General features: G+C 37.1%; 2 protein-coding genes across 2 annotated transcripts in view; one reads left to right on the forward strand and one right to left on the reverse strand.

Annotated features, from left to right (window-relative positions):
- The window catches only part of LOC144969947 (proton channel OtopLc-like), a 100,933-nt gene that overhangs the window by 10,062 nt on the left and 63,329 nt on the right, over positions 1 to 27,542 (reverse strand). The window contains exons 3-8 of the mRNA XM_078909036.1: positions 15,768 to 16,056; positions 7,493 to 7,613; positions 6,330 to 6,461; positions 4,273 to 4,421; positions 2,128 to 2,210; positions 653 to 813 (exon numbers count right to left, since the gene is read on the reverse strand). Coding sequence (XP_078765162.1) covers positions 653 to 813; positions 2,128 to 2,210; positions 4,273 to 4,421; positions 6,330 to 6,461; positions 7,493 to 7,613; positions 15,768 to 16,056 — 935 coding nt within the window. The remainder of the gene's footprint in view (positions 1 to 652; positions 814 to 2,127; positions 2,211 to 4,272; positions 4,422 to 6,329; positions 6,462 to 7,492; positions 7,614 to 15,767; positions 16,057 to 27,542) is intronic.
- Positions 23,925 to 26,473, forward strand: LOC144971616 (neuronal acetylcholine receptor subunit alpha-3-like). The gene is made up of 2 exons (XM_078912690.1): positions 23,925 to 24,702; positions 25,854 to 26,473. The coding sequence occupies exons 1-2, from the start codon at positions 23,925 to 23,927 to the stop codon at positions 26,471 to 26,473; spliced, it is 1,398 nt and encodes a 465-aa protein (XP_078768816.1).

A 27,542-nucleotide genomic window follows, 5' to 3' on the forward strand; every position in this document is an offset into this window, starting at 1 on the left:
TATATATATGATATATTATTATTATTATTATTATTATTATTATTATTAATTATTATTATTATTATTATATCATCATATTATTATTATTATTATTATATTATATTATTATTATATTATTATTATTATTTATATTATTATATATTATTATGAATGATATATATGATATTATATTATTATTATATATTATTATTATTATTATTATATTATTATTATTATTTATTATTATATTATATACTCATATATTATATTTCATCTATCATCATCATCATCATCATATATTATATATTATTATTATATTATATATTATATTATTTTATTATATTATTATTATTATTATTATTATTATATTATTATTATTATTATTTATTATTATTATTATTATTATTCATTATTATTTATTATTATTATTATTATATTATTATTATATTATGTGATATTGATTGATTGATTATATTATATATATATAATATATTATTATTATATGTGATATGTTATTATTATTATATATTATATTATATATATTATGTATTATCATCATCATCTATATTTATTATTATTATATATTATTTTTATTATTTATTATTATTTATATTATTGAAAACTATTATTTTTTATTATTATTATTATTATTATTATTAAGCAGACAAAGTACCTTGTGGTTCTTGAACAGGAAGAATGTCTGAACGAAGGTAAAGATGAGATGGAGGACGTAGACGACAGGAAAGATGAAGCTCTCACAGGTTGTCGTGTTCTCTGTCTCAAAGTACGAGGCGATGTGAAAACCGTCCAGGGTGACACTCCCGATGGAGAAAGCTGAGAACAGAGGACATTGGACACGTGATCAATTTCATTTGGCATTGTTCAAGTCTAGCATGCGCCCTGTAGACATTTTCGGGTATGATATTATTTGTAATATAATAGTAATGGAGGGCGAAGTGGGGGGTTCGAGCCCCGCTTCAGGCACTTTCGTCTTTTCCCTTGGGCAAGATTATTAACCCCCGATTTGCTCACTTTGGACAACATGAGTGATTTCTGTTGACACCAGACATCTTGTTTGATGGGTTATCTATATTTCTTCATGGAATGCCCAGGCGACGATATCTTACGGTGTCGATCACAGTGAACCAATGTAAATACAAAAAGTAGGTCTTCAGAGCCATACGGCCCAAAGAGCTGGAGCTTATCCCAGTTTCTACAGTGTTAAACGGACAGTAGCTATCCTTTGGAGCCAGCAATCCTATCACTGCTGGTTGTAATTACATCTGTGATTATTTTACCGGACAAAAAATAATAAAAAGTGAGCTTTCATAAAGCGCAATATCCACCAATTGAGCTCAAAGCGCTTTACAAAAGGTCCCTGACCAAAAGCAACACTTAACATGTAGGAAAAGACATGACACCAGTTAGGCGATGTTACAATATTTTTTCCGACAGAGAAAACAATGTTAACAGCCAGGTATTCATTTAACACCTGAGTACGGTGAGAGAATGAGAGTAAAGAACCTTTTCCAAGGACTCAACTATGCGCCGAGCCAGGCTTGAACCCATGACCTTTCGATCTGAAAGCAAGTGTCATACCACAAGACCATATAGCCGCACACATTGGTGAATACTTGACCAACATAAATATAATTGTAGAAATTACCAGGCATTTTGAAAATATTCTGAATCATCGAATACCAATATTGACAACCAAATTTATATTTCTATAGATAGTATGCGCTTGGCTAAGAAGCTCACAACATTGCCATCTGGAAATATAACCGGCCCAACACACAAAACTGTAATGTGTAACCCTGAACGTTTATAGTCTGGTAAATACAGTTTGTGAGAATTACTCATAAACGCGGATGGCAAAAAACAAAACAAAACAAAAAACAACAACAACAAAACCAATAAAAAAAACACACAACAAAAAACCAATAACAAAGACCTGAGTGACGTCAACTTCATTCCATCTATATTTGAAGTAAAACAGACAAAAGATACACTTGAAGACCGAATAAAAAGCATCATTTATCACTGCTTCAACAAAGAAGCAAAATAAATGTCATGTTTGGAAACAAGTAGACGTCTACATATAGTACCAAAACACTTCACAAATCCAATAAGTCCTGAATGTCTTACCCAAGGCACCAAGACGAAGGTAAAAGTTGATTCCCTCTCCAACATGAGCCACCTCCCCGTCTGCCGGTAAGCCGATCTGTGATCTGGTGGAGACAGAAATTGTAAATATGATGGGCGTTGTCTTGGCGTAAATCATTAGAAATTGTAAATATGATGAGCGTTGTCTTGGCGTAAATAATTAGAAATTGTAAATATGATGGATGTTGTCTTGGCGTAAATCATTAGAAATTGTAAATATGATGGGTGTTGTCTTGGTGTAAACCATTAGAAATTGTAAATATGATGGGTATTGTCTTGGCGTAAATCATTAGAAATAGTAAATATGATGGGTGTTGTCTTTGCGTAAATCATTAGAAATTGTAAATATGATGGGTGTTCTCTTGGCGTAAATAATTAGAAACTGTAAATATGATGGGTGTTGTGTTGGCGTAGATCAGTAGAAATTATAAATATGATGGGTGTTTGTCTTGGCGTAGATCGTTAAAAAAATGTAAATATGATGGATGTTGTCTTAGCGTAGATCGGTAGAAATTGTAAATATGGATGTAGTCTTAGCGTAGATCGGTAGAAATTGTAAATATGATGGGTGCTTGTCTTGGCGTAAATCATTAGAAATTGTAAATATGATGGGTGCTTGTCTTGGCGTAAATCATTAGAAATTGTAAATATGATGGGTGCTTGTCTTGGCGTAGATCGGTAAAAAATGTAAATATGACGGCGATGATGATGATTATGATGATGATGATGATGATGAGGATGACGGTGATGATAATTATTATTATTATTATTATTATTATTATTATTATTATTATATATGATGATGATATGATGATGATGATGATGCTGATGCTGATGATGATGATGATGATGATGATGATGATGATGAGAATGAGATTTTTCATCATCACCATCATCATTATCATTTCATTCTTATTATCATTATTATTATTATTATTATTATTATTATTATTATTATTATTATTATTATATTATTATTATTATTATTATTATATTATTATTATTATTATCATTATTATTATTATTATTATTATTATTATTATTATTATTATTATTATTATTATTATTATTATTATTATTATTATTATTATTATTATTATTATTATTTTATATTATTATTATTTTCATTTTTGTCATTACCACTTTTATAATGCCCACAATGATGATAAGGATGGTAATCACAAGAGTAGCATCACAAGGTGGGAGGACAACTCGCAATGAATGCGAAAATAGCGTTGTCTCTGTCCGAAAAAAAGTAACATCGCCCAACATGCCTCATGTCCCGTCCTAAATGTTAAATGTTGCTGTTAGCCAGGGACCCATCGTAAAGTGCTTTGAGCTTTGAGTTTAGTGGATATTGCGCTATATAAAAAAGCTCAAAGTAAATAAAGGAAATTATATGGGAAAAGAGGGAGAGGGAGACAACGAAAGAGCTGGTTAGGAAATTTATAAATGAAACGACTGGGAGTTTGATGAAGAACTGCTCGGAGATGGCACTAGATAGAGAATTGTGGAAGACCATGGCATCCAACCTCTATGGGAAGGAACCTCGGTAAGGTAAGTAAGGTAAATATTACTGCCTGTTGAGAAAAAGGTTAAATTCAAAGCTTGTGTTTTAGTGTATCGCTGTCTTGAAAGTACTGTCCCTTCCAATCTTTCGGAATTATTGAAAGATATTCAAAATCCCGCCCCTTACGTTCGGTCGGTGATTCCACCAAACTAGTTGTAGTTGTCCCTCAAATACGGAAAAATGCTGGGATGAGATCCTTTTCTCATTTCGGACCCTCTGTTTGGAACGCCTTGCCACAGAGGATTCGTGAAAAAGAATCTTTGTCTGTTTCTAAATGTTCGCTTAAAACATATCTGTTAGTAGACGATATGAGAAGAAAGATAGGTCTAGTTCGTGTTGTGTGTTGTGTGTGTGTCTGTGTGTGAGCTTGTGTGTGTGTGTGTGTGCTTGTGTGTGTGTGAATGAGTATGTTTCAGCCAAAGTAAAATGTAATTAATCACTTAGAGTCCGGTGTCTCGGAGTTATAGCAATATATAAGTTTTCAGCATTATTATTATTATTATTATTATTATTATTATTATTATTATTATTATTATTATTATTATTATTATTATTACCTCGTGGACAGGGTCGACAGCTGGTCCATGGGATCTCTCTTGGAGTCCAGAAGAGCTTCTTCAGCATCGGTCAGGACGATGGAGTGGCCCTGGTGGTTCTCGTCATGGTTCTGTTTTCTTGTGGGTGACGGCGTCAGCTGAAGGTTGTCCTGGACAAGTAATTCAAAGGTAATACTTAGATGAATTATATAAAGCATTCTCTCTATAGGTCTACCATACTCAATGCGTTCATTTTTACAATGCTTAATCTTATCTCCCGGAGAAACATAAGGAACAAAACAAAACATAAAAACGGAAACAAACAAAACAAAAACAAAGCAAAATCGAATAAAATTTAAAATAACTCATTTATGATAAAATTCTAGAGTTATTTCCACTCCACATGAACGGACAGATATTTTTTGTCCTACTCTATATAGCCTAATTTGTGCGGCTATGGTTCTTGTGGTATGACACTCGAATCGGAAGTGTAGCATCAATTGAAGAACAAAAAAACCCTAGAAGCTATTCGGTGTGACGAACGATTTTCTTTCACTGCGTGTTTCTTTATCATTCGTCAGTGTCTCTTTCAAAACCACTTCAAACCTAGTGGACGAGACATATATTTGATTAACACCACCATTTAAAATACTCAAACATGGACAGTCTTTCTCCAATAAAGCTCTAAAATCTTTCTAACGGAAATTTTGGTCGTTAGGTGGTAAACCTTTCCATTGTATAACGGAACACTCACATTCAGCTTAAGGCTTATTTACCTGTTCAAATTGTCTGCGCATTGTATCCATGCCAGCTGCTAATTACCTTTTCTAAACAAGACTCCAACGTGCATAGGCCCTGAGGTTCTTATCTCGTTCAAGAGTAGCTAAAATTGCAATTACTGTCTATCTCTCCGGTAATTCTCCGTTACTCCGTATTAATCAAAGCCTATGAATATCATTGGCTATCTAAAACAAGAACATTCTTCTGATTGGCTATTTTCATTTCACAAAATCAAATTCATCTCCGAATTTAATCACACACACGCTAAGAAGCCCAAGAGAGAAGAGCTATCCCTCCAATTTCAAACTTGTAAAAACTTCTCGGCTGGAGGTCCTGGTCCTTTTCCTTGTCCTTGGAGCACCCAGTCGTGCCGAATCCCTGCATCCCAGTCCTTGAACAGTGGTAAACCCCTGATGTCAGCCCCTAACTACAACACACTGTTGTGATGTCCAGAAAACTCTGCAAAGCAGGCGCCAACCCTGGAACTAGCTGATACATTTGCCTCAGTCAAGCAAGCCGGCGGGATAAAGATAAGCCAAACGGGCTTATACCATTTTCAAATGTATTTTCCACATACACAAATGATTATATCAAAATAAATAGATAAATAAATAATAAATTAGATCCACTCAATTAGAGCTATTCTTCCCGATATCAAATAAATACTTATTCTTCTATCTTTTCCTGTACAATCTAATTAAACTTTATGTATAGAATTGTTATTATGGTATTGGGCGTTACTATTGTCTTGACTCACTTGTTATTAATACAATTAAGTTATAAGGGATCCTAAGGCAATTCTTAATCACCCCCTAGATTAAACCTGAGCCGTTTGTGATATAGGTTGAGTGGTGCAGCTGGTAACGAGAGCCATAGCGCGCATACTAGGTCGAATCCAGACCATTGATCTATAATCGGTTGGACTCGATCCCACAAAAATAACACACAACCCGCCACATTCGGACCCCTTTATTGGGTATTCATTCTTTTTCAAGTATTATTATCAATAAATAAAGTAGTCCTTCGGATACATGGAGGCCAGTGGTTATCCCGCTTTCTCTCGCTTGCTACCCTTTGGATAGGACGCTAGTCTATGGCAAAGTACTTTACTCCTTTATCTGACAGATCTAGCTACCCATTTACTGCTGGTGGACAGGGGGGTCTGAAACAAATATCTCATCACCACCCTCGGTCTCTTTGCGTGTGAAGCGAGTGCTCTATCAAGTGAGCTATGGGGACCGCCCTTTATCGATATATAGAAAAGATATATAAATCTTGAATTCATTTCTTACGTTTACCTGACTTCTTCTGATGACCACCCGGATGTTGCTCTCAAAGTAGTTGTTCCTGATTCGGACACCTCTGAGAATACAGACCTGGAAGTAGAGAAGAATGACCAGGGACCCGGAATACAGGTAGACTTGGAATACCTGTAGGATGTAGAAACGTTGGGAGGGAGGGGACGGCGGGGGGGGGGGGGGGGCGGTGTTGGGAGATAATTAAACATTAACTCGAATTATAGTTTGATGTTAAATACAATAGTTTTACAACAGATGCCTCTGACGAATTTTAACAACATTTTGACCCAAAGAAATTAGAAATGTCTAACTCTAAAAGTAAAAAGACAGATAAAATGAACATGGTTACAACTAGAAAAAGACCTGTAAATAAGAATACGTTGATATTAAGCTAACATAATCAATCTAGGACAACCAAACCGTCAAGTGTCAGCTCAAATTAATGTTATGTCAGTAATTTAATCTTTCTTTTTTTCTAAAACTGTTTTTGAATCAGAAATGACCGACTCTTAATTATTCCCCCCCCCCCCCGCCCACCTACATAGTAACGCGTAATGATATCATCAAGTTAAAAATACTAATTTGTAACGTAACAATATCAAGCGATAATTTCAATAATACTCAGTCATACAAGTGAAACAAAATGTCAAAGTTGTTTAACAATACTCAGTCATACAAGTAAAACAAAATGTCAAAGTTGTTCAATAATACTCAGTCATACAATTAAAACAAAATGTCAAAGTTGTTCAATAATACTCAGTCATACAAGTAAAACAAAATGTCAAAGTTGTTCAATAATACTCAGTCATACAAGTAAAACAAAATGTCAAAGTTGTTCAATAATACTCAGTCATACAAGTAAAACAAAATGTCAAAGTTGTTACACAACCAATAATAGTTCATCTCACCCCTGAGGTTATACTTCAATTCTAAGGACTGAATGCACACACACATACGGCAGCCTGTAGGAATACATCTTTCTTATACATAATCAACAGCTCATCTGATCTCAACCCTGAGGCTATACTTCTATTCGTAGGACTGATTGCACACACACACACACACACACACACACACACACACACTGTAGGAATACCATCTATATATTATATAAACATGTCCAGATCGTATAACAAGACAACCTACAGTATTGATAAACATACCTCCAGGTAGTACAGATGTTGCCTTTCCTTGACTGTCAGGGAGTTGGCCAGAGCGAATACGATTCCAAACACGACCAGGATCAGGGCGTACAGGCCACACAGCAGACGGGTCAATGCTGACCTGAGCAAGGAAGAGACAATGAATGGCCCTTATTGAATTTAATATGCAGGGGGAGTGAGATGCTTCTTCATAACTATGGATTCAGATTTTCTCCTTCTTCTTCTAATTTTTCCTCTACATGGTATTTCTCTTCTTCTTCTTCCTGGCCTTCGTGTTCTACTTCTCCTTCTTTCTTCTTCTTCTTCTTCTTCTTCTTCTTCTTCTTCTTCTTTTCTTCTTCTTCTTCTTCTTCTTCTTCCTCCTCCTCTCCTCTCCTCCTCTCCTCCTCCTCCTCCTCCTCCTCCTCCTCCTCCTCTCCTCTCTTCTTCTTCCTTCTTCTTCTCTTCTTCTTCTCTTCTTCTTCTTCTTCTTCTCTTCTTCTTCTTCTTCTTCTTCTTCTTCTTCTTCTTCTTCTTCTTCTTCTTCTTCTTCTTCTTCTTCTTCTTCTTCTTCCTCAGTCTCAGGTGTAAAATGAGTACCTGGTCGTCGACAGCGTTGGCTATGTAAAACGAAAAATGCAACATCGCCTAACAGGCGTCATGTCTGTTCCTACATATTAAGTGTTTCTGTTGGCTAGGGACCTCTCGTAAAGAACTTTGAGCACCCTTAGTGGATATTGCGCTATAAAAATGCTCACGTTACTTTGTTGTCTTTTAATTCAAAAAGACATTTCAAATACACGTTATAATCATTTCTTTACCTGATATATATTTTCCACTGTAAAACATATAAATCATAAATTGTTTCCTAAGGAGCTGTTTGAGTCTTTTAAGATAAAATAACTACCTACATGGGGAAGTTTTAATCATCATGTAACGTCATTAGAAGTTAAAAAAAAATTTTGGTGAAAGAAATACACTATTTGTGTTGATAATTGTTTTGTGACCTGATTTGGGGGTCTGACATCAAGTAATATAACAATTTTGAGAAATTGGACTTCGATAAAATTATTTCGACGATAATAAAATATCGTTTTCAACCAAAATCTCAAAATCAATTTTTTGAAGGATTTTCCTAATAATAGTCTTCAACAGTCGTAACGTCACTTCCTTCCTAATGACGCATGGTAACTTAGTAACACTGGCTCTAAACTATCGGAACAATGGCGGACGCCCGTATGAAATATTTCTCCGGCGAGCATAAAAGCGTATTCAGAGGGAAAAAAACACATACATTTGATCATGTTTTGACTTTTAGACATTCAGATCACAAGGCATATGAAAAGGGAATGAATAGTTTTAGCCAGCATGAAGAATAAAAAGTAATGATTTTCTTTGTTTAGAACCAAGATGGCCGCCGTTGCCAGGCGGCGTGACATCAGACTACTGAATCCTATTATCTTGACACCTTAATTCTCTTGTCAGTCAATTCTGACAATATGCAACTGGTGGTGAGGTATTTTTATATTATATCACGTGGTATACGTAAAGAAACACAGGTGGTGGATCTCACAAGGTTATCGATAAACACAAAATTCTATAAATAGATTTACTCGTCAACCAGGCATCCATCTTAAACACCTCTGGTTTTCACGTCAAGCTTTCCAGACTTGTTTTGCAGTCGCTGCAATTTTCTGACAAGTAAACAACAAGACTGAAAACGGATTGGCTGTCAAAACTTTAGTGGCTTGTTTTGCATTCTCAGAATAGGGTTTACATCTCTTTAGATGTGTTTTTGGATCTAGTATCAGCTAATGAAATCGTTTGACGTCTGCTAGAACTTATCCAAGCAAGTAATGGGTTAACATTATGGGGTAGATTGAGTGGCTCAGCGGTACGGTCTGTGCTTCGCACCCGAAAGGTACCGAGTTCGATCACCCGCCGCTGCGTTGTGTGGCCTTCAGCAAGTCACTTAGCCCTAGCTCACTTTGCGACGCGGCACTGCGGCTGACGCCTGGGTTATTCCAGTCTTCCCTTGGCATAGACCCTAAAGACAAATTTCCCCTTGGGGATGAATAAAGGGAATTTTATTTTTTTCCATTTTAATGAAAACGGATTGGCTGTCAAAACTTCAGTGGCTTGTTTTGCAGTCTCAGAATAGGGTTTACATCTCTTTAGATGTGTTTTTGGATCTTGTATCAGCTAATGAAATCGTTTGACGTCTGTTAGAACTTATCCAAGCAAGTGATAGGTTAAAATTATGGGGTAGATTGAGTGGTTCAGCGGTACAGTCTGTGCTTCGTACCCGAAAGGTACCGAGTTCGAATACCTGCCGCTGTGCTGTGTGGCCTTGAGCAAGTCGCCTCGCCCTAACTCAGTTTCCGGCGCTGCACTGAGGCTGCCACCAGGGTTATTCTATTCTAGTCATTGCTTTGATGAACTATCGATCGTCTACGCACCCCCCCCCCCACACACACACACACACCTAACCTCTCCAGGCTTTTATAACTTTCGCAGAATATATAACTTCTATCTCACCTATCATCCGCATAGAGAGATAGAAATTCACACACACACACACACACACACGCGCGCGCGCGCGCACAAACATTCACAGAGATGCACGTACAAACCCACTTTTGTGTATCCTGACCTTAAGTAATTAATTTTTAAGCCATAGCTAGATTACGTTTTTTAAAAAAACAACCCAACCTACAACGCCTTGAAAACTATCATTCTAATTAAATTATACATCAACATAAAGCTGTAACAAATACTCATGGAAATTCTTTTATTTTAATCTTTAAAAATACTCCTTCTTCTTCTATCTTATCTCCCCCCCCCCCCCAAACCCAAGGTTACCCCCAAAATTCGCCCAAACCCAGATCTCAGAAAAAGCATCCGTATCCCCATAAAACGCGATGATAATCAACTACACACCCCGTGTTTAACACACCTGCCTCCTCCATCACTACGTGTACGATAAACAAGACACAGACAGTTAACCCTCTCCGTACCAACTACAGGAAAATCATCAATTCGTTACGATACAACCAACCTTTTTTCGTATTCAAATTTCTTTTGTACATCATAGATTTGAAGAAAATGAACAGTGTGTTGAAGAGCATTTTTTTTGCTAAAGAAACTATGTCTCGTAAGAATTTATTACTATTGTGTCTGAGTGATAAAAAATCTATATTTATGTTAGTTGGGTGTGAAGTTTTTGGGAAAATCTTGAAAATGGCTGGTAAGGAAAGGGTTAACTCACTCAATCCTAGAGATTGTTGCTACTTTTCAAAAATGGAAAAAAAATGTATTGAAATTGAGAATGTGTATATATACTTTTTGTTATTCAACTACCATTAACATATAAAAACTATAAACAATAGCATTGATACTACGCCTATAATTTGTCTCATAAACATGTAATAAATAGGCATGGGGTAAAAGTAACCCCGGGTAAACTACGGATATAGTCGGTGTTAGGGTTGAGTGAGTTAACTTTGCTTATAGAAATATAACACATGATACAGCCATTCCTTTGGGAGCGTCAATAACAGCTAATGTATTTTTTGTACCGTCGTTTCCACCATCTTTTTCAATTCCATCACAATCCAAACTGCGCGTACCCAAAACCAGTTACCTGCCGTAATCAAGAAAAAAAAAAAAACTTATATCAAAAAATTTGGCCAGAAAACTGGTCCTTCAAAATTTAATCGAAATAAATGAACCCCCATCTTGACAAAAACTCTCAAACCTGGGACTTTAAGGAAGATCTCGCGAGTTCCCAGGTTTGAGAGTTTTTGCCAAGATGAGGGTTATTTAAATCGATCGATATTTGAAGGATGAATTTTCTGGCCAAATATTCAAATACTTGTTTTTTTCCCAGAGTACGGCAGTTAATTAGTTAGATATGGAGTAGACTCAAAACGGAGAAAATAAATTTTTATCGGTTGTTTTCGTGGTTTCCTCTCAAGATTTCAATTGCCACCTTCTCGTTCCCGTGTAATATAAATGTTTTATTGAATGTCTGATTGGCGAATTCCATGCTGTAACTATTTTGTGATGCTTGAAAGCGTCTGTGTAACTATCTGGTTTTAAGTAAGTGCTGCTGCAATTAGAATGCTTTTGTCAAGTGGATGAACGGATCAATGTCAAGATGTTTTTGAACTAGGGCTGCCAGGTATTTTTGCATAACATTCTAAATAAGCTAAAGAATTATTCAAATTCATGAAAGTGATAAAAAAAAATAGAGAGTATTACCAAAGATAAACACTTAATATAAATATAAGATACACTTTTAATAGAGATAAAAACACAACCCAGAAATACATGCAGGCAAATGCAAAATGTCCTTTGCAAATTACATTAGATTTGAATATGAAAGATTTTTAGGGAGAAATTGTTTTTTAGTATTTATATTTTTGCGTTGTCTGGTATGGGTTTATTCTGAAGAAGAAGAAGAAGAAGAAGAAGATGAAGAGGAAGAAGAAGAAGAAGAAGAAGAAGAAGAAGAAAGAAGAAGAGAAGAGAGAAGAAGAAGAAGAAGAAGAAAGAAGAAGAAGAAGAAAGAAGAAGAGAAGAAAGAAGAAGAGAAGAGAAAGAAGAACAGAGAAGAAGAAGAGAAGAGAAGAAGAAAGAAGAAGAAGAAGAAAAGAAGAAGAAGAAGAAGAGAAGAAGAAGAAGAGAGAGAAGAAGAAGAGAAGAAGAAGAAGAAGAAGAAGAAGAAGAAGAGAAGAAGAAGAAGAAGAAAGAAGAAGAAGAAGAAGAAGAAGAAGAAGAAGAAGAAGAAGAAGAAGAAGAAGAAGAAGAAGAAGAAGAAGAAGAAGAAGAAGAAGAAGAAGAGAAGAAGAAGAAGAAGAAGAAGAAGAAGAAGAAGAAGAAAGAAGAAGAAGAAGAAGAAGAAGAAAGAAGAAGAAGAAGAAGAAGAAGAGAAGAAGAAGAAGAGAAGAGAAGAAGAGAAGAAGAAGAAGAAGAAGAGAGAAGAAGAAGAAGAAGAAGAAGAAGAAGAAGAAGAAGAGAAAGAAGAAGAAGAAGAAGAAGAAGAAGAGAAGAAGAAGAGAAGAAGAAGAAGAAGAAGAAGAAGAAGAAGAAGAAGAAGAAGAAGAAGAAAGAAGAAGAAGAAGAAGAAAGAAGAAGAAGAAGAAGAAGAAAAGATTAAGCGCGATACATTTAAAAAAGCACTGAAAAAATTGAATAAAAAAAAAAAAAGAATAGACATCGTGAATTTCCTGCCTAGACAATGGAAGAAAATTTTTGTCAAAGTGGAATGAAGGATCAATGGCAAGATGTTTTTGAACTAGGGCTGCAGGTATTTTTGCATAAATTCTAAATAAGCTAAAGAAATTATTCAAATTCATGAAAGTGATAAAAAAAAATAGAGAGTATTACCAAAGATAAACACTTAATATAAATATAAGATACACTTTTAATAGAGATAAAAACACAACCAGAAATAATGCAGGCAAATGCAAAATGTCCTTTGCAAATTACATTAGATTTGAATATGAAGATTTTTAGGGAGAAATTGTTTTTAGTATTTATAATTTTTGCGTATGTATTTATGAAAGGATAGAAGAAGAAGAAGATAAGAAGAAAGAATAAAAGAAGAAAAAGAAGAAGAAGAAGAAGAAGACAAAGAAGAAGAAAAAGAAGAAGAAGAAGAAGAGAAGAAGTAAGAAGAAAAGAAGAAGAAGAAGAAGAAGAAGAAGAAAGAAGAAGAAGAAGAAGAAGAAGAAGAAGAAGAAGAAAGAAGAAGAAGAAGAAGAAGAAGAAAGAAGAAGAGAAGAAGAAGAAGAAGAAGAAGAAGAAGAAGAAGAAGAAGAAGAAGAAAGAGAAGAAGAAGAAGAAGAAGAAGAAGAAGAAGAAAGAAGAAGAGAAGAAGAAGAAGAAGAAGAAGAAGAAGAAGAAGAAGAAGAAGAGAAGAAGAAGAAGAAGAAGAAGAAGAAGAAGAAGAAGAAGAAGAAGAAGAAGAAGAAGAAGAAGAAGAAAGAAGAAGAGAAGAAGAAGAAGAAGAAGAAGAAGAAGAAGAAGAAGAAGAAGAAGAAGAAGAAGAAGAGAAGAAGAAGAAGAAGAAGAAGAAGAAGAGAAGAAAGAAGAAGAAGAAGAAGAAGAAGAAGAAGAAGAAGAAGAAGAAGAAGAAGAAGAAGAAGAAGAAGAAGAAGAAGAAGAAGAAGAAGAAGAAGAAGAAGAAGAAGAAGAAGAAGAAGAAGAAATGATTAAGCGCGATACATTCTTTAAAAAAGCACTGAAAAATTGAATAAAAAAAAAAAAAAGCAATAGACATCGTGAATTTCCTGCCTAGACAATGGAGAAAATTTAACTGAATAAAAGTCAAGAGGGCATCCTTGTTAGAAAGTCGACCATGGGGGTAGTAAGGAGGGGGGGGGGGGGGGGGGGGGGGGGGCTGTTACTCTAATATCGACAGGATTACTATTTCATTGAAAAAGATAATTACTAGAAACAAATGGTCTGAATAAATTATTTGAAATTCATTCATATTTGCACTCATGATGGTAATTGATCAGAGTGTGAAGTAACTGCTTATAATTTATGATGCCAAAAACACATTTCATGACAAAACACATTTTATTCATTTTGGCCAAAAAACTTTCACTCCAAATGTTAATTGATAAAAACGGCCACAAACTCACCAAACACTCTGAAAATGAGAGGTTTTAAGACGTCCCAGGTTTGAGCCTTTCATTGGGGTAAATCTAAATCGATCAACATTTGAAGCACCATTTTTCTAACCAAAGTGAAAAAATAATTGTTATCACGGAGTATGGCAACGATTGGGGGGGGGGGGGGGAGGAGGGCAAAGTGGCTCAGCAGTATGGTCTTTGCTTCGTACCCGAAAGGTACCGGGTTCGATCACCCGCCGCTACTCGATGATGTGGCCTTGAGCAAGTCACCTCGCACTAGCTCAATTTCTGGCACTGCTCTGCGAACTGACGCCTGGGTTATTCCAGTCTTCCCTTGGAATAGACCCTAGAGACGAATTTCCCCAATAGTATGAATAAAGGGAATTTTATTTATTTTATTATTTATAATAAACATCTTCGGAAGTTGATGGTAAAAGATTATATTATTTTTGGCGTTCAGAGAGCAGCTGTTTTCTTTTAAAGAAAATATAATTAAAACAAGTTGTCAATCTGTGAATGATCGGGTAAACCCATTTGAAGTGCGAGCTGCTTTCCGTTTTCTCAAAAATGAAATATTTCTACTTTCTGTTCTTTTAAAGACAAGGTATAAATAAGCAAACATGATATTATTTCAACGTGGGCTTTTATTTATAATAAAATTGCCTTTTACAAATATAACATCAGCATTTATTATGGAAGATAAAACGGGGGAAGGGGGGGGGGGGGGTGGTTATTGGATCATTGCTTTGACTGTTATTTTTAAAAATATTTTTATAATATAATATTATATTTACGTGGTTATAATATTATGTAGAGACATGTCGCTAATAATATTTGTATGTCATGTGTTCTATTGTAAAGCACATAGAGCCCTCTTACGGGAATATGCGATATATAAGCGCGATTTATTATTATTATTATTATTATTATTATTATTATTATTATTATTATTATTATTATTATTATTATTATTATGGTGTTGTTGTTGTTGTTGTTGTTGTTGTTGTTGTTGTACAAGATGCGGTGCCGCTGATTTCTGATGAATTCTTGTCGGGCTATAAGGCTTAAAGCGTTTATCTCGGTTTCTGTAGAGCTAATGGACTGTAAAAATGGCTGGCTGCCCTTTGAGATAGGATTCTAGAACATTCTACCTCAGACCTAGGTCCCCGATCAATACTGGGTGGACAATGGGAGGCGCTCAGAAAAAAACATAACAAACAAACACAATGGGATTGAAACTGGTCCCTTTGCTGTTTCAGAGAGTGCTCTACCAATGAAGCCATCGACACGCCGGCTGTTGAGTTCTGCATTCACTAATATTATTATGTGCGGCTATGTGGTCTTGTGGTATGACACTCGTTTTAGGATCGGAAGGTCCTGGGTTCGAGCCTCGCTCGGTGAATAGTTGAGTCCTTGGAAAAAGACTCTTTACTCATAATATTCTCTGACCGTAATCAGGTGTAAAATGAGTACCTGGCCGTTAACAGCGTTGTCTCTGTCGTAAAAAAATAATTGCAGTATCGGCTAACAGGGGTCATGTCTCTTTCTACATGTTATGTGTTGCTGTTGGCTAGGGACCACTTGTAAAGCGCTCGGAGCACGTTTAGTGTATATAAAGCTTAAGCTTTTTAGAGGTTAAAAAATAAAATTACCTGTGGACAGAGTGACGTCTCTTGGTCATGTTCAGTTCCGCCACTTCCGGGTCAGCTGCCATTTTGTTAAGCGTTTCCTCCTGAACCTCCGTGTTCACGGCGCCATCTTTGTTGTTGATTTTATTGTTGGCCTCCAAGTCGATGTCTTCCGGTTGTGGATCGTCGGCCATGTTGTTCTGAGCCTCGGGGTCGTCGTACTCGTCGTTCACGTTGTTTTTGGGCTCCGACACGACGTAAGTCCCAGACCGCAGGGCGTTCAGCAATGACAGGCGTGACAACCTCTTTGGGACTGTGTGGAAAAACAGAAAACACCCAAAAAAAAATTTATTAAGGAAATAGACCAAAAATATGACCCTTTGCCTCAAAACATTCCTCCCACCAAATCCAAGCATCAGTAACACACTTTATAATCACCTGGAACAACTACAAAAGACGTCTAACTTCTACGTCATGGCACAAGACCGAAGGGTTAGAGCTCAGGTGGTCGCTGGTTCGGATAAGTAAGTAAGTCGCATCAAAGCGGTATTAAGTCGGCATGGTTAAGATATTGAATGAATATTGAATTTATAGCCAAAATATCAGACTTGTGTTGAGTTTGTATGTTTTATTTAGGAGAATGGATACCATATTTCAGGGTGCTAATTCCAACAATTTATAATTTCGACCAGTTTAACATTTAATTCGGCTTTTCAGCATATGGTTCGTTCCGACATAATACCGTTTTGAGACGATAGGCCACAAATGGTACACGTTTTGGGAGATATTGATATAGATGTGGACAAATTATGTTTACAGTGCTCTCCTACTTAAGGATCTTGAATTATGACAGTCACACTTTTCTCCATATGTACGCGCTGAGCGTGGAAAAGAATCTGAAACCGCAGAACAACTGGTCGAGCGTTCTGTTGTGACAAGGCCGGGCAGTCTCAAAAAAATAACCAAAAAAAACCCCGAAAAAAGGAAGAAAAATAAAAATAAACACAGTTTGAGCATAGACATCTTTAACTTATTACCTGACAACATCAAAAAATGACGTCAAAATGCCAGTCTTTGGTCACAAAAGAAGCAAATCGTGAGTTGTATTCAATAGTTCAACGAATGGGACCACTTGTTTCCATGAGCTCTACTAACGACAACTCACTAGGCGGTGCAAAAACCAAATAATGACGTCAAAATGCCAGTCTTTTTGGGTTTCAGTGTCAGACTATAACTTAACGATGGCTACGGTCAAAACTCACAACATTGCTATCCGTACATATAACACATAAAACAATGTGTAGCCTTGAAAGTTTATAGTCTGGTAAATACAGTTTAGTGAGAATTGCTCATAAACGTGGATGGTCAAAACCAATAACAAAGAACAGAGTGATGTCAACTTCGTTCCGTCTATATTCCTGTTATTTGCTCTTCCTAGAGAGCTTTGTAACTTAACATTTTTTTAAATAAAATATTTTTAGTTGCTTAATCTCAAAGTAAAATTTGCTCCTACATCGTTTTATTCCACTGTTACTGATAAATTCGATTCAAATACAGTAGCACACCACCCATCAATAAACCACACACTATTCTGTGTAAATGTTGCTGCTCGAAGCTCGAAGAAATAAATAATAACGTGAAGTTGAATGTAAGCTTCAATTTAATTACAAAAACAGATCAAATGAACGTTTCGGGCTTCCCCTTTATCAACAAAACAGGAGGATTGAAACACCACAGATGAATGAGATGATAGTGGTAGTGGCGCCACTACCACATCATCTCATTCATCTGTGGTGTTTCAATCATCCTGCTTTGTTGATAAAGGGGAAACCCGAAACGTTCATTTGATCTGTTTTTGTAATTAAATTGAAGCTTACATTCAACTTCACGTTATTATTTATCACACACTATTCTTCACGTTATGCCTTGTCCTACACTTTAAAGTGATGCTGTTGGCTATGCATCCCTTGTAAAGCGCTTTGAGTTTGTTTAGTGGATAATGTGTTGTACAAATGCTCTATTTTATTCTTTAAAAAAAATGACAAATGCTAGATAGTTGTTTCAATTGATCAAATGTTTGAATAAAAACCTTTCTGGCCAAACAAACAAAATCGCCTTTCATCAATTTTGGCAGAGTTATCCAGTTAGTACCAGATGGGGGAGCCAGTTCTTTGCAGGTAGCAAAATATACGGTTTGAATCTAGCCAGGATAGATAGGAAACACCTGGCCGAAAGTAGCCCACAAAACTCTAATTAGTCTGCCATGGCTGGCAGGCAAATTAATGATGTCGACAGGGACGTAAATTGGATTACAGTGGGACTCCCTTATAACGAGATTTGAGATGTTTATATAGCGCAATATCCACTAAACGGACTCAAAGCGCTTTACAAGGTGTCCCTGACCAACTACAACAAGCAATACATCTGAGTACGGTAAGAGAATGCGAGTCAAGAACCTTTTCCAAGGACTCAACTATGCGCTGAGCGAGGCTCGAACCGTAACCATCGTTAACTTATAGCCCGACACTGACCAAAAAATGACGCCAAAAGACAAGTCTTTGAGAAAACAAATCATGAGTTGTATTCAATAGTTCAACCATTGGGACCCCTTGTGTCCATGAGCCCTTCGTACTAACGACAACTCACTAGGCGGTTCAAAAACCAAAAAATGACGTAAAAAATGCCAGTCTTTTTGGGTTTCTTTTTTTTTTTTTTTTTTTTTTTTGTTTGTTGCTTTAGGTCTCTTCCAACACAATTGAGGTTATATGAGAGACCGCTGAAACAAAAAAAAAAAAAAGCAATCTAACAAAAATAGTACAATCAAAATCATAACCTAAAGATATCATAAGCTAAATTATAAATAACCAAGAACAAACAGGCAGAGGATTTACAGGAAAAAAAAATATCCCCTGTCAAAAATACAATCACAAACCAAAGAAGCAGGATAGGCTAGTAAAGAGAAGAAGAAACGACATCACTATCGGATCGTACACCCATGCGAACATCATAGGTATATGATTCAAGGGTGATGCTCCCATCCAACCACCCGCAATTTTTGGGTTTCAGTGTCGGGCTATAACTTAACGATGGCTATGCTCGAACCCAGCACCTTCCGATCCAAAAGTGAGTGTCAAACCATCAGACCACTAGCCGTACAAGAACCCCCCCCCCCCCCCCCCCCAAAAAAAAAAAAAACAAATACAAAAACAAACAAAAAACCCCAAAAAACAAAAAAAAAACAACAAAAAAAAAACAAACAAATAAACAAAAAACAAAAAAAAAAAACAACAAAAAACGTTTAAATTTTAGCCCGACAACTCCTTCATCAATTACCGATCGATAAAAATGACCTTCACCCTGCCAAACACTCTCAAACCATTCCCATAATACACTTCAACAATCGTAACTTCACTTCCCTCGTAATGACGCATGGTAACTTAGTAACTGGCTCTAAACTATCGGAACAATGGCGGATGCCCTTATGAAATATTTCTCCAACGAGCATAAAAGCGTATCCAGAGGAAAAAAAAACCCATTATAAATCTGATCATGTTTTGACTTTTACACATTCTGATCAGAAGACATATGAAAAGTTCTAGCCAGCATGAAGAATAAAAAGTACAGATTTTCTTTGTTTAGAACCACGATGGCCGTCGTTGCTGGGCGACGTGACATCAGACTATTGAATCCAATTGTGTTAGGTCATCAGACCTGTTAATATGTACACGTAGGTTAAACCGACAGAATACCGTTATCGGGCGATGGGTCACCATTTCCTTTCCTACAAGACGACGTGTACTTATTTGCAGTTCTGATAACCCAATTCCACATGGGCTCATTGTTGTAATGGAAATCTCAAAATATGACGCAAAATATTGTCCATAACAACAATGTTAAACTAGGCCGGTATGTATGTTCGGGAATCAAACCTGAAAATATTTACACGTCGCAACAAGACCATTGGAAGGGGGGGGGGGCACAATACGCTTCAACAGTCGTAACGTCACTTCCCCCGTAATGACGCATGCTAACTTAGTAACTGACACTAAACTATCGGAACAATGGCGGATGCCCTTATGAAATATTTCTCCAACGAGCATAAAAGCGTATCCAGAGGAAAAAAAACCCATTATAAATCTGATCATGTTTTGACTTTTACACATTCTGATCAGAAGACATATGAAAAGTTCTAGCCAGCATGAAGAATAAAAAGTACAGATTTTCTTTGTTTAGAACCACGATGGACGACGTGACATCAAACTGTTGAACCAAATTGTGTTCGGTCATCAGACCTGAATATCTGTCCACGTCGCGACAAGACCATTGGGGGGGGGGGGGGGGGGGGAGGCCACAATTGGCCACAGCAAGACTCATTAACTTAATAGAGATCGGAAAGGTGAGGGTAAAACTCTATAATCAAAGTAGGTAATTGTAATGGTATTTAGGATAATGTCATGAATTTGTCATCACCACGACCATGAATTCATCACGGGAACGAGTTCATTATTTTTCCTTGATTTCATGAACTGCGATGATCACAAATCAACCGGTTCGATTTTTGACCAATCAAAACATGGGCTTTGTGACATGCCTTAACACGTGCTCGGACAAACATAGCTGATTTTTAACAATGACGTGAATGATCATTGTTATTGTTTTTATAGATAGTATGCTCTTGGCTAAGAAGCTCACAACATTGCCATCCGGAAGTAAAATGGACCAACACACAAAACTATGTGTATCCATGAACGTTTATAGTCGGGTTAATATAGTTCAGTGAACATTACTCATAAACGCGGATGGCAAAAAAAAAAACAAACAATAACAAAGACCTGTGTGACGTCATCTTCGACCTATCTATTGGTTTCTGCCAGACTCTCCAACTTTGAAATCAGTTCAGTTATCTGATCGTTGAGTCTCACGTTGCACACGACTTTCTACCATCTGTGGTTCAAACGCAGTTCAAATGTCAAAGGTTATCCATTATTCCCTACAACCTTACATTTAACCTTTCAACTCAATGGGTTTTTGTTGTTGTCTACTGTTTTCCTGTCATACAATACTCTTCAACAGTCGTAACGTCACTTCCTTCCTAATGACGCATGGTAACTTAGTAACACTGGCTCTAATCTATCGGAACAATGGCGGACGCCCGTATGAAATATTTCTCCGGCGAGCATAAAAGCGTATCCAGAGGGGAAAAAAAACATAAATTTGATCATTTTTGACTTTTACACATTCTGATCACAAGGCATATGAAAAGTTCTAGCCAGCATGAAGAATAAAAAGTAATGATTTTCTTTGTTTAGAACCAAGATGGCCGCCGTTGCCGGGTGGCGTGACATCAGACTACTGAATCCAATTACTAAACGCTTTTTAAAAACATTTTGACCAGAACTGTTCCCCCCCAAACTGCTCCAAAAAGTTTTCCAACAGGTCTTTTTACCATGTTGTCCCTTCTATTTGAACTCTCAGAGCTAAACATGCCACCATAATATGGATGTCTTTAAAGGGAAATTGAGCTATATATAGAAATTGAGCTTTATATAGAAACTGAGCTTTATATAGCGCAATATCCACAAAATGTGCTCAAAGCGCTTTACAAGGAGTCCCTGGTCAACAGCAACAGTTAACAAGTAGGACAGGACATGTCGCCTTGTAGGCGATATTACATTTTTTCGGACAAAGACAACGCTGTTAAAGGCCAGGTACTCATTTTACACCTGAGTCCGGTGAGAGAATGTGAGTAAAGAGCCTTTTCCAAGGACTCAACAATTCGCCGAGCGCGAGGCTCGAACCCAGGACCTTCCGATCCCAAAGCGAGTGTCATACCACTAGACAACATAGACGCAAGGGAAATGTGGGACAGGAAGAGAAGAGAACCACGAAGAGGGGCGGATAACTGGAATAGGGACGAAAAGTCGTGACGTCACACCGTCAATTTTTCCAGTTCCAAAATCATTGGAAGTGTGTATGGAACCAGGATTAATAATGAATACATTGAATCATAAGGTGGCATAACTATTTCAGTAGCAGAATGTATTGGCAGATTCTTAGGATTACGGGACGTAAAAGAGCGAGGATGGATGATCTTTATTGACGACCAGCATATATTTAGTCTATAAAATAAGAGAGAGAAAGAGAGAGAGAGAGAGAGAGAGAGAGAGAGAGAGAGAGAGAGAGACGTCTAGATTTATATATATATATATATATATATATATAGAGAGAGAGAGAGAGAGAGAGAGACAGACAGAGAAAGAAAGAGAGAGAGAGAGAGAGAGAGAGAGAGAGAGAGAGATCCAGAAAGAAAGGGCTAGATAGATAGATAGATACATACATAAGACATACAGAGAGAGAGAGTGAGAGAGAGAGGGAGAGAGAGAGAGAGAGAGAGAGAGAGAGAGAGAGAGAGAGATAGAACACAAACCTTTCATTCCTACAATTAGATCCAATCGAATGAATGGAACACAACAATAACTGAATTGTAAAATGTCCAATGATTAATAACTAACCATAAACCACTTCTCTGCTTGTACTCTAGAAAAACACAGATTTATAAGTTGGCCAGAAAACTCATCCTTCAATTATCGATCGAATTAAATGACTCTCAACTTGGCAAAAACTCTCAAACCTGGGACTTCGCCGAGATATGAAATCAGTATTGATCCAATTTGACGTACTCTGAAAAGAAAACGTATTTAAAATTTTGGCCAGAAAACTCGTCCTTCAAATATCCTGTCAAAAACTTTCAAACTTGGAACTTCAAGGAAGACTTCGCAAAATCCAAACTTTTAGGAGTTTTGCCAAGATGAGGGTCATTTTCATCGATCGATTTTTGAAGGACGAGTTTTCTGGCCAAAATTTCAAATACGTGTTTTGTTTTCAAAGTATGGTAGAACTCCACCTCCCCTTCCCTTCCTCTCTAATTACTCACTATCCGAGATATTTAGCGAGTGTCCGGGTAGATTTAATGACATCAGTATTGTAGGGTGTAGATTAAATATTGACCACACCCAGCTGGACACAACTGGCCGTCCAGTCCTATGAATCAAGTCAAAGTAATTGCTATGAAGGGGTTGGATGTAAACGGTCAATTTACTAATTAATGAAACGAAGAGAAATATGAACTACGCGTTTTTATGTACGATGCGAGAAACATTATTTTCTCCACCAATAGAAGAACTCCAAATGTTTTATATTTGTGGATAGAACTTCAGAAGAACTCCAAAATGTTTCAAATTGTTGGCTTGTAATTCAGAGGGACTCCGAATGTTTCATATTTGTGGCTAGAAAATCAATCAGGATCTAGTATTTTTCGATATAATACCGTTTTGATACGGTGAGTTTTGGCTCCATTTAATTTTATATTTGCAGGTAAAGGACACCAGAGAATTATACCTTACCAATTTCTGTGACATTCGAAGGTTTACAAATTTCTTTGGAAGCGATTTTGTACGTCGGTGACTAGATATTTACTCCTATGTCTTGATGCAAGATTTGGTTTCACAAAACAAAAACGTCCCTGGATCAGTATACATACTGGATTGCTGGTTAGTTGTAATATAATTATATTGAGACATTTAGATTGGCTAAAATGTTCTGTCGACACCAAAATGACAAGTCAAAACACTTAACTTAACATTATGATTAATTTCAATGTGAAAACGCAGGGAGCAGGCACTGGTTATTGTTTTTTTTGTGGGTTTTCTATTCTGTATTTTTGTATTTATCTTTTGCATTGTCTGGCGCTGTTTCATTCGCACTTTTTCATATTATTATGATTACTCACCTGTTGTAAAGTCCATGCATTATGATAATAAAAATATGTCAGAAGGTATGTTTTCCCATGGGGCAAATTTATTACAGATAATCTGCCAATGTGTTCTGACCAGAGCGACTTCACTTTAAAATGTTGGGACTCAAACAGTTTATAACTATCTAGCTATTGCTGGTGAGCAGATTCGATCACTGTCTGACCTTTATTGTGTCCGGGAAGAAACTCTTTTTGTAGGTGCCCATTTTGATGGATGGTATGAGGAACTTGTAATGCTGCGGATGTGAATCCTACACAAAGTGTGTAATGGGGCAGGAGGACAATGCATTGCTTTACCAGGAAAATGAACACATCATTGACAGCAAGTATTCAAATAAAAAGAAATCTGTTTAATTTAATTGAGTAAAATGGGTTCATTCCATAACTTCTTCCTTCTCGTCATTCCCCTTGTCTACCCCACCGCGTCAGCAGGCTACAACAGCGCGTATCGACTAGAAAAAGATCTGTTTTTAAACTATAGCACAAGAATCCGACCTGCTCAAAACTACAGCAAACCCATCCACGTCGATATGGCTTTCTATATTTTAACGATGGTGAGTGTTGACGAGATTCACAACAAATTCACGTTGATAGCAGCCATGAATATAACTTGGATTGACGAGAAACTCCAGTGGAACCCAGCCCTCTACGATGGCATTTCCCACTATTTCCCGCACCCCTCCGATGTTTGGCGTCCGCGGTTGCTGCTCATAAACTCCTTGAACGAGATGGACGTGTTTGAGGACAAGACCGATATCATGGTTGTCATGAGCAATGGAAGGGTTTTTTGGAGTCCCGGGGGATTATTTTCGTCATTGTGTGTCTTCGACCTTCGGCGATTTCCCTTCGACAAGCAAAACTGCAGTCTCATCTTTCGTCCCACCTACGATATTGCCAGGCAGGACATCGCTCTGTCAGCGAGCAACAGCGTGGCCTTGAACGAGAGAATTTTCGAGAAGCACGGCGAATGGGACATCAGGCGGACAGTAGTCTTTACTGTGATGGGCAAAGACAAAAGAGAAAGTTTTGTTGTGAGTGTGAACCTGGAAAGGCGACCTGATTTCTTTGTCATCAATTTTTTGATTCCCATCACGCTGTTGTCGGTGCTAAATCTATTGACGTTTGTATTGGTCGTGGGAGATGGAGGTGAGTTGTTTCTTTTCATCATCATCCTCATCATCATCATCCTCATCATCATCATCATCATCATCATCATCATCATCATCATCATCATCATCATCATCACCATTAACATCATTATTGTGACCCTTTCACATTTTTCCTCCTCCACACCCCCTCCCCCTTCCTTCGTCTTCCCGGTTCTATTCTCACATCTCCAAACCTTCTATTACTATTATTATTATTATTATTATTATTATTATTATTATTATTATTATTATTATTATTATTATTATTATTATTATTAAGTAGTCCTTCAGAGCCATTAGAGCCGTGGAGCCGCGGAGTTTATCCTGGTTTCTATAGCGTGCGTGAAACGGACAATAGAAATTACTTGCTATCCTCTGGATAGGACGCTAGTCTATCGCAAAGTACTTTTCGCCAAATCTTACATACTCAGCTATCCATTCACTGCTGGGTAGACAGGAGGATCAGAAAAAAAAATCTTGACTGCACCGGGGATCGATCTTAGTCCCATAGCGTGTGAAGCGAATGCTCTACCAACTGAGCTGTCGGGATCCCGCATCCTCGACTTGGGATGGGAAAAAAAACCACTGCAAAAAAAAAAAAAAAACAAAAAAAAAAGGCTTCCTGGATTGGAGATCAAAAAAACAAAACAAATAAAAAAAAAAAAAAAAGTCCCAGAAAATCAGTCTTTTTTTTATTGAGGATCAAATTTCAGACCTCCTCGAGTAGGTCTCAGGTTCAATCCCCAGTAGAAGGAGACTAATTTTTTGGGATGGTTTTTATTCTTGTATTTATATTTTCTTTCTTGCTTTGTCTGGCACTGTTTCATGCACAACTTTTTCAGATCTTTATCTTCCACGCCAGTGCCTGCTCTCTACTGTCTTCTTCTTCTTCTTCTTCTTCTATCAGTTTATCCCGCATTTTGCAGTGTTGCCATAATGAATGCCACATCTCCATGCATCTCGGTTCAGCGCATCATCTTCCTCCAGGCCCAGTTCTTTCATATCGTCCTTTACCTTATCCAACCATCTAGTCTTTGGGCGTCCCTTTTTTCCTCTTTCCCGCTATTTGTAAGTCCAATACTTTCCTTCCCACGCCTGCTCCCCAATGTGTCACTTTGAAATCCGTGAAATCTTGAATTGTTTCCTTAGGCATCAACATCAGCTACAGCATGACCGTCCTGTTGGCGTACACCGTCTACCTGTCCATTCTGGTTGACCATCTGCCCACTGTGTCCATGGATATGCCTCTGCTGACTTTCTACCTCTTCGCCCTCTTCCTCATCTCCCTCTTCACCACCATTGACATCATCTTCATCGTTTGGCTCAACAACAAAGAAGAAGAGGAAGAGGAAGAAATCAAGAAGAGAAATGCGAGAGAATCCAAATTGATGAGCGCGATGTCAAAACTCGGAATTCTCACAAAGATATGGCCGGAGAAGACAGAATCTGCTGACTCCAGTCGTGCCAGGAACAATTTCCGTAAACTTCCGACCAGGACGCAGGTACACCCAGCAAACGATGATCTAACCAATAGAGTTTCTAACGATTCCGAGTCCACCAAGCAGCCTCGTTTAGATTCGAGTCGAGGTGATTTGGTTGGGAAGGATAGTGGCGACGCTACCGTTGGACACATCAATGTGAACAGAAAATGCTGTCCTGAGAACAGGTACAAAAACTTGAGTGAACGAGTCAGAGTCTGTAGCATGTATTTCTTCACCATTCTCAATATCATGGTCGTCTGCACAACTGCTTTCCGAGTTTTATATTGATTCGGTATTTTTGATTATAATTGAGCATTTTTGTAGCGCAATTTCCACTATACGTGCTCAAAGCGATTTACAAGGGGTCCCTGGACAACAGGAACACTTAACATGTTGGACGGGCCATGACGCCCGTTAGGCTATATTACATTTTTTTTCGGACAGAGACAACGCTGTTAACACCTGAGCAAGGTGAGAGAATATGAGTAAAGAGCCTTTTCCAAGGACTTAACTATGTGCCGAGAGAGGCTCGAACCCAGGACCCTCCGATCCGAAAGCGAGTGTCATACCACAAGATCACGTAGCCCCAAATGGTAGAGGTCAAAAGTTGAAACGCTTCGGTTTCTTGGCAGATACTTGCATGAAGTCCAACTGTTATTTAAACATTGACCATTCAAAAAAGTTTTGATCATTTGAAACATTAATGAAAATTTGAACTTTTACCATCCTATGTCAAATGAATGTAAATAGCGCATGAGATTAGCGGAAGAGTAGCGTTCTTGATTCGACGTCACTAGCGGAAAAGTTATTAGAGAGAGAACGTCATGTTGGTTGTGCGCATGCGTCTTTCGTCCTCCTTTCCGGTGAAAGCGGCTTGAGACACTTCACCGAAAGCGAGGACGAGAGAGACGCATGCGCAAAACCAAATTGACGTTCTCTCTGTAAGGTGACGTCCAATCAAGGGACGCTACTCTTCCGCTAATCTCATTCTCTATAGAGATAATTATACTACCAAAGTTGACAGATATGACAATTTTGACTATGACAGATAACTGTGAAATAGATATTTAACACTCAATATTATCATATTCACAAATAAATAATTTGAAAATAAATAGATTTGAAAAATTATATCTATGCATGGGTGTTTCACGGAGCATTTATTATCATCATTATTACCATTAGTTTTATTCCTTTTTGTTTCGCCTATTACAAGAGCTGTATGTAACCTAACAATTATTGCCTATTTGGACAATAAAGATTATTATTATTATTATTATTATTATTATTATTATTATTATTATTATTATTATTATTATTATTATTATTATTATTATTATCATTATTATTATTATTA

The sequence above is a fragment of the Berghia stephanieae genome, chromosome 4 (genome assembly GCF_034508935.2).
Source record: "Berghia stephanieae isolate SIO BIC M18660-M18661 chromosome 4, UCSD_Bste_1.3, whole genome shotgun sequence".
In the NCBI taxonomy this organism is placed as follows: Eukaryota; Metazoa; Mollusca; class Gastropoda; order Nudibranchia; family Aeolidiidae; genus Berghia; species Berghia stephanieae.

What these genes read in the sequence shown, in the direction of transcription:
- LOC144971616 (XM_078912690.1), top strand. Translation starts at nt 23,925, where the DNA reads ATGGGTTCATTCCATAACTTCTTCCTTCTCGTCATTCCCCTTGTCTAC. An exon ending in ATTGGTCGTGGGAGATGGAG is followed by an intron (nt 24,703 to 25,853) that starts GTGAGTTGTTTC and finishes TTGTTTCCTTAG; the next exon opens with GCATCAACATCAGCTACAGC.